At 44.4% G+C, this 12,500-nt stretch overlaps 2 protein-coding genes across 4 annotated transcripts in view; both read right to left on the reverse strand.

The window, feature by feature from the left end:
* Positions 1-2,087, reverse strand: part of LOC143279383 (uncharacterized) — a 3,305-nt gene extending 1,218 nt beyond the window's left edge. Inside the window, exon 1 of the mRNA XM_076583417.1 lies at positions 1,213-2,087. Coding sequence (XP_076439532.1) covers positions 1,213-1,303 — 91 coding nt within the window. The 5' untranslated portion in view covers positions 1,304-2,087. The remainder of the gene's footprint in view (positions 1-1,212) is intronic.
* A 3,897-nt stretch (positions 2,088-5,984) lies between these two features.
* The window catches only part of LOC143279384 (uncharacterized), a 12,059-nt gene continuing 5,543 nt past the window's right edge, over positions 5,985-12,500 (reverse strand). For all 3 annotated transcript variants that reach the window (XM_076583419.1, XM_076583420.1, XM_076583418.1), the window contains exons 2-5: positions 9,261-9,463; positions 8,258-8,438; positions 7,508-7,644; positions 5,985-7,042 (exon numbers count right to left, since the gene is read on the reverse strand). In XM_076583419.1, coding sequence (XP_076439534.1) covers positions 6,974-7,042; positions 7,508-7,644; positions 8,258-8,438; positions 9,261-9,437 — 564 coding nt within the window. In that variant the 5' untranslated portion in view covers positions 9,438-9,463 and the 3' untranslated portion in view covers positions 5,985-6,973. The remainder of the gene's footprint in view (positions 7,043-7,507; positions 7,645-8,257; positions 8,439-9,260; positions 9,464-12,500) is intronic.

Below are 12,500 nucleotides of genomic sequence, written 5' to 3' on the forward strand. Positions count from 1 at the left end.
AACACCAACACAACACAACACAACACCAACACAACAACACTCCAACACAACACCACCACAACACCACACCACAACACCACACCAACACAACACCAACACAACACCACACCACCACAACACCACACCACCACAACACCACACCACCACAACACCAACACAACACCACAACAACACAACACCAACACAACACCACACCAACACAACACCAACACACCAACACAACACAACAAAACACAACAACACATCACCACATCAACACAACACACCACAACACCAACACAACAACACTCCAACACAACACCACCACAACACCACACCACACCAACACAACACAACACCAACACAACACCAACACAACACCACACCACACCAACACAACACAACACCAACACAACACCAACACAACACCAACACAACACCACACCACACCAACACAACACAACACCAACACAACACCAACACACCACCACACCAACACAACAACACACCAACACAACACCACCACAAAAACACACCAACACAACACCACACAACACCACACACACAACACAACACAACACCAACACAACACCAACACAACACCACACACACCAACACAACACAACACAACACAACACCATCACCACATCAACACAACACCACCACAACACCAACACAACACAACACCAACACAACACCAACACACCACCACACCAACACAACAACACACCAACACAACACCACCACAAAAACACACCAACACAACACCACACCAACACACAACAACAACAACACACCAACACAACACCAACACAACACCAACACACCAACACAACACAACAAAACACAACACATCACCACATCAACACAACACACCACAACACCAACACAACAACACTCCAACACAACACCACCACAACACCAACACAACAACACTCCAACACAACACCACCACAACACCACACCACAACACCACAGCAACACAACACCAACACAACACCACACCAACACAACACCAACACCAACCCAATACAACACAACACAATACAACACCACACCAACACAACACCACACCACAACACACCACACCACAACACCACACCACACTACACTACACAACGTACCACAACCCTAACACAATACAACACAACACCACACCAACACAACGCCACACCAACACAACACCACACCAACACGACACAACGCACCACAACACCACAAATAAGAACTCACTGTTTCTGAGACCATCCTGACACGGCAGCATCAAGCACAGCAGAAGCTGCAGAACTGGATGTCTGAACACAAACCCCCCAGCAGCCGCCATCTTGACAATCAAACGAACTGAGTCCGCCTCGACCCTCCTGGTCAGCTTCACAGAAAATGGACAGTTCACAGAATATCAACAGTGGTCAGCTTCACAGAAAATGGACAGTTCACAGAATGTCAACAGTGGTCAGCTTCACAGAAAATGGACAGTCCACAGAATACCAACACTGGTCAGCTTCACAGAAAATGGACAGTTCACAGAATGCCAACAGTGGTCAGCTTCACAGAAAATGGACAGTTCACAGAATGCCAACAGTGGTCAGCTTCACAGAAAATGGACAGTTCACAGAATGCCAACAGTGGTCAGCTTCACAGAAAACGGACAGTTCACAGAATGCCAACAGTGGCCGGCAGCTTCTTCGCCTCGCCCACCCTTCACTTGCAGTCAGCTGTTTAATTTAACAACCTTTCCCAACACACCCAATCACAAAGAAAGACACAACCAGTTTGTGTTCAACGTTTGTTTGTTTTTCACAACTGCGCACTGTTTACTTTCGTTCGTCCTTCTTTAGGGTGTGTGAAAATTAATCCACTGTCAAAGCCACCAGACTTCAGTAACAAGACTGTCTCTCCTGTAAGCCAAGTCGATTTTAAACAAGTGAAAGAGAGAACAGTAGATTGTTCTCACTGGGCATCGACTGACACCAAACCGGCACCTTTTGCTCTCAGCAGAAAGTAATTGGGATTCGTCAGTTGGCTGAAACTTTGGTGGATATGGTTATGAAGTTAGAGCCGATTGGTGTGGTATGATGTGACGGGAGGTGGTATTTCCGTGCTTTTTATGCACTCCGTTCATCGTTCTCTCTCGGGGATTCTCGGACTTGCAAGCATTCCGGGGATTCCCGATAATTATCACCCAGCCGAAACTCCGGTAAAATCCGTCACTGGTTATTCTTCGTCAGCCTGACGTAGCGCTCAGCGACGTACGCAAGGACGGATACAGATGCAGATACACAGACACACAGACACACACAAAGCTATTATTTACTTGTTCTTAAACAATACCGCATGCACAGACTCTCTCTCTCTCTTTCTCTGTGTGTGTGTGTGTGTGTGTGTGTGTGTGTGTGTGTGTGTGTGTGTGTGTGTGTGTGTGTGTGGATCGAGAACAAGCGTATCGGGGAGAGAGACAGAGACAGAGACAAAGACAGAGAGAATGACAGAGACTTACAAGTATATACTAATATATATCTCGAACTGACGCAGCAATCATGCAATTCCAAATGATTTATTCAGCTGTAAAATGCAAGATGGTCATAAAATGAATATAAGTCGCACCATAAGAACACACTACAGTATAACAAATTGTAAAGTTTGCCAAAAAAATATTAGGCAAATGCTGAAGATCATAAGCATATAAATATCTTTGGAGATTGTAATCAGACTGGACTTTCTGCGGTGTAAAAAAAAAATAATAAAAAAAAAATAAAAATAAAAAGCAACAAGATCAACAAGTCATTTTTCTCTATCTTCAGCTGCATACAAGATCACGGAGCACAATCACTGTGTCACTGTTTCTTCCTGGTGCTCTTCGCGCGTCTTTCGTCAGTGGCCGTAAAACAACAAACAACACAACAAAAGAAGGAGGAAGAAAGAAGAAAAAGACCCCCCACCCATCCCTCAAACATTCTCATCATCCACGTACAGCTCTTTATCTGTGTGATATTCTCCTGGTGCCAGTTACATTGCTTGGTTCTGACTTTTTGACAGTTACACGTGACTAATTGCCTACGTTGACCGAACTACGCCATTGGTCAGTTCCATACTACACACAGTTAGTAGCGGGTTACGACCATACTAGGCTCTTTCGTCCGAGCAATGCAACTGGTTCCTGATGGGCAAATTCTGCACTTTTTTTTTTATCTTTGGTGAGAGGTTAGGCATGTCAGGGTGTTTTCCTTGCTGTGGTGTGTGGGTTTCAGCCTGTTTGATGCCTCTTTCTCTCTCTCCCTCTCTCTGGCACTGACCGTATTTGTGTGTGTGTGTGTGTGTGTGTGTGTGTGTGTGTGTGTGTGTGTGTGTGTGTGTGTGTGTATTTGTGTTTCTTTTTATCACAACAGATTTCCCTGTGTGAAATTCGGGCTGCTCTCCCCAGGGAGAGCGCGTCGCTACACTACAGCGCCACCCTTTTTTTTTTTCTTTCTTTTTTTTGGTATTTTTTCCTGCGTGCAGTTTTATTTGTTTTTCCTATCCAAGTGGATTTTTCTACATAATTTTGCCAAGAACAACCCTTTTGTTGCCGCGGATTCTTTCACGTGCGCTAAATGCATGCTGCACACGGGACCTCGGTTTATCGTCTCATCCGAATGACTAGCGCCCAGACCACCACTCAAGGTCTAGCGCGCTCAGATTCTCTCGCTTCCTAAGCGGACGCGTTACCTCTAGGCCATCACTCCACATGTGTGTGTGTGTGTGTGTGTGTGTGCGTGTGCGTGCGTGTGTGTATGTCTGTGTGTCCTCATGTGTGTCCATGTATGTGTGTCTGCATCAGTCTGCTTGCGCGAGCACTCTCGCGTATGTCATCGGTTCATAATGACTGCCGTGTTGATGAGCGTCAGCAGTACACGTGTACTAAATTTAAAAAGTAGCTGTTGAGGTTTTTTTTCTGAGACTGGGACAAAGGAGATGCAACAACAACAGTCTTGTGTGTGTGCTTTTTTTTGCTTTTTTTTGTTGTTGTTGTTGATGATGATGATGACGACGATGATGATAATGATGAAAAAACTCTGTGTTTGCTTTCTTTAACTCTTTCCATACGAACGGCGAAAGAGACGACGTTAACAGCGTTTCACCCCAATTACCATCATCAAAATATTGCAAGCGGAAGGCTCTTATAGTGAAGACGTGAATGTTGACAAAGAATACCACAATTCTGACGACGGAAGCTAAAGGTTGGGTCATTCAGACACCCACTGGATATCCGAGGGGTCTGTGTAGAGGAGAAGAGAGGACTGGCCGTACTGAGTGAGTTAATACTATGAATTTGATTTTGTGTTAGGAAAATCGTTTAAGTGTTAAAGAAAAGACACACACGTAGCAGTCAAGTACCCTCGGTTGTAGAAATGATAAGATCAGTTTTTATTATGCTGACTTTCAGTAAGAAAGAAAAATGCGTAAAAATCTATGTATATTGTTTTATCCAGTGAAATAATAAAGCTTTCCTAAAATGCAATAAAGAAATGCATTGTATGGCACCGGGCAGAATAAGAAGAAAGTATAAATTAACAATATGATGGGTCTGAATTTGAGCAATGCCAGGAATATTTACATATGTTCGTCTTTCTTTTATTCACAAATTGCGATTCCCACATTGATCTTAAAGCTATTGCCGTGTGCGTCTGTGTGTGTGTGTGTGTGTGTGTGTGTGTGTGTGTGTGTACCTGTGTGTGCGCGTGTGTGTGTGTGCGTAAATGTGTGTGTGTGTGCGCGCGCGTGCGTATGTGTGAGTTCATGCGCGCGTACGTACGTGTGTACGTATGTGTGTGAATCTGTGGTGTAATTTTTTTTTCTTCTCCTTTTTATTTATTTTTTTTTTTTAATACAAATACTCCTCCAAAAATATGATATAAAAAGACAGGAATAACAACGCAACGCAAGACAACACAACACAAAGCAACGCAACGCAACGCAAGACAACACAACACAAAGCAACGCAACGCAACGCAACGCAACACAAAGCAACATAAAACAACACAAAGCAACACAACACAAAGCAACGCAACGCAAGACAACGCAACACAACACAACACAAAGCAACACAACACAACACAACGCAACACAACAAAATATAGAAACGTTAAGAGACTGAAAAAAACAAACAAACAAAAAAAACCACCCTCACCTTCCCCCTCACCTCTCCCCTGCCCCACCATCCACCAGATGTCAAAAAACAAAAGCTTCTCGGGCATAAAAAAAAATAAAATATATATATATATATATATATATGCACGCACACACAAAAAACTCTTACAAAACTGCCGATTTAGTCAAATCCACTGGTATAAATATTCCGAAAAGGCATCAAAAACATACCATAAAAACTATTATGATTTGGACGGAAATTTTCATGAGAAATAATGACCAAATGAGAAATAGGACGCTGCTAAATATATTTTGAACTTTTTCGTTCAATAATTCAAAAAAGTATTTATAGACAATTTTTTTTTTTTTAATGTTCATTTTCAAATCCAGCGCTTATTGATGCAATAGGTTCAGAGAACCAGAATGAACCAGTGCTCTCTCTTTCTCACTATAAAAATATAATACATATTCATTTTGTTCTCTCTCTCTCTCTCTCTGTCTCTTCATAACTGTAACATGACACAGAAAAGGACTTTTGACACCCCCTCCACCTCCCTTCCCACACCCTCCACCTCTCTCCCTACTCCCTTTCCCCATACCTCCGCCCCGCACAATGTGAGAGAGAGAGAGAGAGAGAGACACAGAGAGACAGACAGAGAGAGACAGAGAGAGAGAGAGACAGAGACAGACAGAGAGAGACAGAGACAGACAGAGAGAGAGACAGAGACACAGAGAGACAGACAGAGAGAGACACAGAGAGAGAGAGAGACAGAGACAGACAGAGAGACAGAGAGAGACAGAGAGAGACAGAGAGAGAGAGAGACACAGAGAGAGAGACACAGAGAGACAGACAGAGAGAGAGACAGAGAGAGACAGAGAGAGACAGAAACAGACAGAGAGAGAGACAGAGAGAGAGAGAGAGACAGACAGAGAGACAGAGAAAGAGAGAGAGAGAGAGAGACAGAGAGACAGAGAGAGAGACAGAGACAGAGAGAGAGACAGACAGACAGAGAGACAAACAGAGAGAGAGACAGACAGAGACAGACAGACAGACAGAGAGAGAGAGACAGAGACAGACAGACAGAGACAGACAGACAGAGAATTGGAGAGAGACAGAGAGAGAGAGACAGAGACAGAGAGAGGGAGAGAGAGAGACAGAGAAAGAGAGAGACAGAAACAGAGAGAGACAGAGACAGAGAAACAGAAATGCCAGTATTTCATTCTATTCTTGAATGTGTGTGTAAAAAATACTTGAACACGTATTACCTATAATACTCCTAAAGGCTATATATTAATATATTGTACACTAAATATACAAAAAAACCACATTTTCATCATAACTTATAATTTACATTTTTGTTGTTGTAAGTTATTTCATTACAGTCTCTCTCTCTCTCTCTCTCCGGTTTTTTTTTTTCCAGATCTTTCTCTTTTTCTTGGCTTTCACCCGATGGTTTGTGTTACATCTTTTCTTCTTTTCTTTTTCTTTCTTATTTTCAAAGCAGTTGAAACGTATCAATTTACCATCTTAAAATAAATCAGTATGTTTTCTTCTTTCTCTCTCTCTCTCTCTCTCTTTTTTTTTTTTTAAATTTTATTTTAAAGGTGTACTTTCTCTTTGGATGGTTGGTGAAGTTTTTTTTTATGCTTGTTGGACTTTGACTAAAGTAAAATTTTGACTTTGACTTTGACTTCGACTTTCACACACACACACACACACACACACACACACACACACACGTTTTGCATGAAGTCCCCAAACAGCAGTCATCACAAGCCCGATGATGACGAACTAGCGCTGGTGACGAACGTGGTTGTTTACGTCATGGACTGCATCATTCTGACGTCATCTGCTCGTGTGACGTTTTCAGAAGGCGCTTCGCTCGAGGTCGTAGACGGAGGGAAAAGAGTGGCGGAACAATTTCTTTCCACTCGGCTGCCAAAGAAACAAATTGATAGCTTGATCGATTAAAAGCAACTGAGAAGAAAAAAACAATGAACAACAATCAAGAAAAAGAAACGATGTTGCGAACAAAAACTTAATGTCCAACAATAACAATGTTAAGAGTCGATAAGTATTCCGGCTTTTACTCTTTCTCACCCGTCCCAACCCTTCTCTGTGTGTGTGTGTGGGTGTGTGTGTGTGTGTGTGTTTGTGCGTGTGTGCGTGTGTGTGTGTGTTGCGCATGTGTGTGTGTTGCGCATGTGTGTGTGTTTACTCGTTTTTTTGCAAAGCGCCTTCGGCCCTATTTAGGAACTGGCGCAACTGATATAAATTCACATCATTATCATCACCATCATTAGTTGTAGTAGTAGTAGTAGTAGTAGTGGTATCATTAGCAACCTGATAGTAATCATCCTCAGTAATCTGAACAGTTGTCGCTGTTCCACTAGAACGTACCGAGGGAGTGCTGGCCCCTTGCCCTTGCTGACGGAGGTAGGGGCAGGTCGGGAACCACTCCTCGTGACGCCGCCAAGGGTTGTGCTCGGGTCTCCAGTCCCGAACCGTCACCGTGCAAAAGTCGCAGGTGGCGCTGTCTGTAAGCGTGTGGACAGAACGGAGGGTGCCGGGAGATTGGGAGGGAAGGGGGCCGGGGGCGGCACAGGTGTAGGAGGTGGTCAAGGGGGGGGGGGGGGAGAGGAGGATGGAGAATGGAGGGGAGAAGTAGGGGTGGAGGGAGGGGTGGGGGGGAGGGCGAGGAATCGGTCAATCAATCAATCAATCACGCAATCAACGATGATGAACCAGTCGGTCTGTCGGTCAGTCTTTGAAATAATCAGTTGGTCAGTTGATCGGTCGGTCGGTTTGTCAGACTATCGATCTGGTGATGAAGTATTCAATCAATTAATCAATCAATCAATCAGTCAGTCAACCAACCAATCAACGAATCGACAGAAAAAACCAACCCAACAACCAACCAGTTACTCGAAGCGTACCGATGTGCCCATGCTACACGGCCATCTGTGCGCGCGCGTTGCACGTGAGTAGCGCGTGCGTGCACACACAGCCACACGCGCACAGGCTAACATACACATTCATTGTACCATCGCTCATAACAGAGAGAGAGACAGACAGACAGACGGACAGACAGACAGACCATCTCCAATCTCTCTCTCTCTCACACACACACACACACACACACACACACACCTCCACTGTCAAAACGCCAGCCGGCCTGTGCCATAGCCTCAGGCCCGGGACCTCGCCACATGCAGGGTTGGTGCCGGCGGACGTTGAAGTCGCTGAAGCTGTGCTCACGTTGCTGCACGTTCAGCACGCACCGGCTGCTCCTGGGAGGTGCCCGTCGGCCTACACGAATCACCGCCACGGACTGCGGAGAAACAAGAAGCAGGAAGAGGAGCAGATGAAGGAGGAGGAGGAGGAAGATGAGGAGCAGGAGGAGGAGGAGCAACAGAAGAAGAAGCAGCAGAAGGAGCAGGGGCAGGAGGGGGGGGGTGAGGGGGAAGGGGAGGAGGAGGGGAAGGAGGTGGGGGGAGGAGGGGGAAGGGCAGGAGGAGGGGAAGGAGGAGGGGGATGGAGCAGCAGAAGAAGGAGTAGGAGGGGGGATGAGGGGGAGGGAGAGGAGAAGGGGGGAGGGAGAAGGAGCAGCAGTAGGAGGAGGGGGAGGAGGACGGGGAGGAGGGGGAGGAGGGGAAGGAGGAGGAGGAGGGGGAAGGGGAGGAGGAGGAGGGAGAAGGAGCAGCAGCAGAAGGAGGAGGGGGGAGGAGGAGGGGGGCAGGAGGGGGAGGAGGAGGGCGAAGGAGCAGCAGCAGAAAGAGGAGGGGGTGGGGGGGAGGAGGAGGCAGGGGAAGGAGAAGTAGCAGGAGGAAGAGGAGGAGCAGGAGGAGGGGGGAAAGAGCAGAAGGAGGAAGAGGAGGAGGAGGAGGAGATGATGATCATAATGATTCTTATGAGTATAACGATACCAAAAATGAATGCGTGCAAACAGCGCTAAATGTTGTGCAGAAACAAACCTCAGCGCTCTCTTACCGAACGTCCTCACATGTACATAAAATAATTATACTCTGAAGAAGAGAGAGAGAGAGGGGGGGGAGGGGGGGGGGGAGAAGGGTAAAGAAAGAAAAGAAAGAAAAAGAAAGAAAGTGGAGTGGGACTGAGAGGGTGATGGAGACGGTGGGAAGCACGCCATTACCATGAACGTATGCTGACGCTGTGATGGCGGTCTTTGGAGTGACGTAGTCAGCCGACTGACGTCACTTCTGTACGGCTCGGAGATGTCGTCGGCGTCTTCCGCTTCGTGGAGAAGCCTGTCGGTCAAACGCAGACTGTCGGACATGGCTTTCGGACAGTAGTGACCACCACTCGCCATGGCGTGACTGACCCAACTCGTCAAGACTGCAACACACACACACACACACACACACACACACACACAGATAGGAGTAAAACTGCTCCTCAAATGATCCTAATGAAACCAAAATACCACTGAGGGGCAGTCACCCCAGACCAGAGGAAACAGACAGAGGAAACTGGAAGCGATGACAAAATTAAACCACACCGCAGTATTCCCGTGTTCGGGAATTCCCGATGTCGCGAATCACTAACTCGACATCCAAAGACGTACACTCTATTTACAGGTTCGTGCTCGACATCACGTCAGTTCGTCTCCCCGCGTGCCTACTATTGGAGTTTAACGACCTATTGGCGTCTACACCCTTAAGGTCAAGTTTGTTCGGTTGGAGTTGATTTCCCCGCGTGCGTTGGCCTGATCTATTTATAGGTCAGTGGCCTGACGTGTGAGCCAGCCACTCAAAACACTGCCTGTTGCGATTCCTCAGAAACTGACGCGACGACAGAGAAGTCGATGACTCGCTGACTATTGCGGCCATTTTCATTCTTTTTCCTCGGGGACTGTGTTCCTGTCCGCTCTCTCTCTCTCTCTCTCTCTCTCTCTCTGTGCGGACGGGGGAGGGGGAGGGGAGGCGGGGGGGGGGGGGGGGGGGGGGGGGGGGGGGGGGGGGGGGGGGGAGCAGATGATTTTGGAGATGGTGTGTGTGTGTGTGTGGGCGTGCGTGCGTGTGTTGTGTGTGTGTGTGTGTGTGTGTGACATTTATTTACTTGTTTGTTTGGTTGTCTGTGTGTGTGTGTGTGTGTGTGTGTGTGTCCGTGGTAAACTTTAACATTGACATTTTCTCTGCAAATACTTTGTCAATTGACACCAAATTTGGCATAAAAATAGGAAAAATTCAGTTCTTTCCAGTCATCTTGTTTAAAACAATATTGCACCTCTGGGATGGGCACAAAATTTTTTTTAAAAGAGAAGCCAAATTATATGCAAACTGTATTTACTGTTATATTTATATTTTTTGTATTCTCTAAACTCTAAACTTGGCACTTTGATCTGATATTCTGACACAACAACAAGAGCAGTCATTATTATCATTTTTTGTTCAAACAGGAACTTCTTTTGCTAAGCATGGAAGTTTTATTTATTTTGCAAACGTTTTGGTGCAGATAGTAAAGAAGGGAAATTAATCAGTAATTAATGCTAGGGGACTTCATTTGCTTTAAACTGATCTTTCTCATCTTAAACATTACATTTTGAAATTATACTCAATACATAAAAAGCTTGTGTGTTTTACTCTCAGTGTACAGGGCTAATAGGGGACTTAATTTGCTTTAAACTGATTTTTCTCATCTTAAACATTACATTTTGAAATCATACTCAAAACATAAAAAGCTTGTGTGTTTTAATCTCAGTGTACAGGGCTTTCACTATGTTCATTCGCCCAAGTGGTCTTTTTCGGAAAATACTAAAATCAATACGACGAGTGGACTTTACAGATCTATTGGCTGAGCCCTGAAGGTCATGGGCAAAAATCAATTGCGTACACATATTTATACACATTCAAAGCGCGCGCTCATATTCTTCGCGAACGCGAACAACGCCATTTTGTTTCAAGTTGTTGACCTGCCCTTTCAATCCTATATTCAATGGACAATACATGATAACATGTGATGGAAAGTTGGAGAAGGAGACCGTTAAATATTTATTCAGAGAAAGATTTGTGAACGTCTCATCACTTACTGGATTATGCCCAGTCGGAATTCACAGTTAAAAATTGTAAACCATGCGAGTTAATACCCTTGAATTGATCACGATGAAACGAAAAAATTTCCAGTCTTGACTTTTCTCAAAATGAAGTCCTTTTCACTTCTTACCACGTTTAAAGTACTTGTACTTGGCCCAACAGGTTATTAGTTTAACAAAACACTAAATTTTCATATCAACTTTAAAACTATAAAACTAGAATGAACATAAAAGAGAAATTGAATCGACCGTGTCGTTTTAAAGATTTTTTGAATGCCCAAGATACATCAGAATAATATGATTTGAACAGCGTTCTCACTGCGAATACCGCAATTAATTTATCGCCCTTTAAAAAATATGTTCAAGTATTAAATTTTAGAACGTCAGTAAAGGAGCCACGATAGTGTCATGGGTAAGACAGTTTCTTCTCACCCGAACACGCGGGGTTCGAATCTGGTTAGGACTTTTTTTTTTTTTTTAAACTCGAAGCTTTATTATAACAAATACAGAACACATTTTGCGATTAGATTTTTTTTAAAAAGTGTATCACAAGTGAGTCTTGAAGGCCTTGCCTCTCTTGTTTAAATTATCTATTCATTTATTATTATTCTTTTTTTTTCTCAAGGCCTGACTAAGCGCGTTGGGTTACGCTGCTGGTCAGGCATCTGCTTAGCAGATGTGGTGTAGCGTATATGGATTTGTCCGAACGCAGTGACGCCTCCTTGAGCTACTGATACTGATACTGATACGGTGTGACTGTTTTACTGTGTGTTTTGCATGTTTAGAGCTTTGAGAGGTTTGAAAGCGCTATACAAATGTATACTACTGCTGCTACAACAATTACTACTGCTGCTACGACTACTACTACTACTGCTGCTGCTGCTGCTGCTGCTAAAACTGCAAGTAACAGCATTGCAAAGGGGAGATTTCAATGCATTGTACTGGATGGAAAAGATATACAGATGAATGGACTGGCATGTTTAAATGTTAATAGAAACTACAGTCAGCGACTAAGGAACCTATTATAATATATAATATGTCATGCTCTACATAGATTTTTTCCCCCCGTTTCACACTCAGTCTTAAGATAAGTTATCAAACTGTTCGCGTTCGAGAGCACTTGGTTTAACTTGGACTTGAACAGGAAAAAATAATTGCAAGGAGTAAAATATATAGTAAAAAATCTACTAGATTTAACTGACGTGCTTGTCAAGACCAAAGTAAAATCAAAGGCGCACGAGATGATGTGACAAGCCTGAATTACCATTGGAAACAATCATTCAAATTCGTTTGAACCTTTTCGGAGTGCAAAAGTGTTCAAATTAACATTGAAGCAGTCCC

Source organism: Babylonia areolata, chromosome 2 (assembly GCF_041734735.1).
Source record: "Babylonia areolata isolate BAREFJ2019XMU chromosome 2, ASM4173473v1, whole genome shotgun sequence".
Taxonomy (NCBI): Eukaryota; Metazoa; Mollusca; class Gastropoda; order Neogastropoda; family Buccinidae; genus Babylonia; species Babylonia areolata.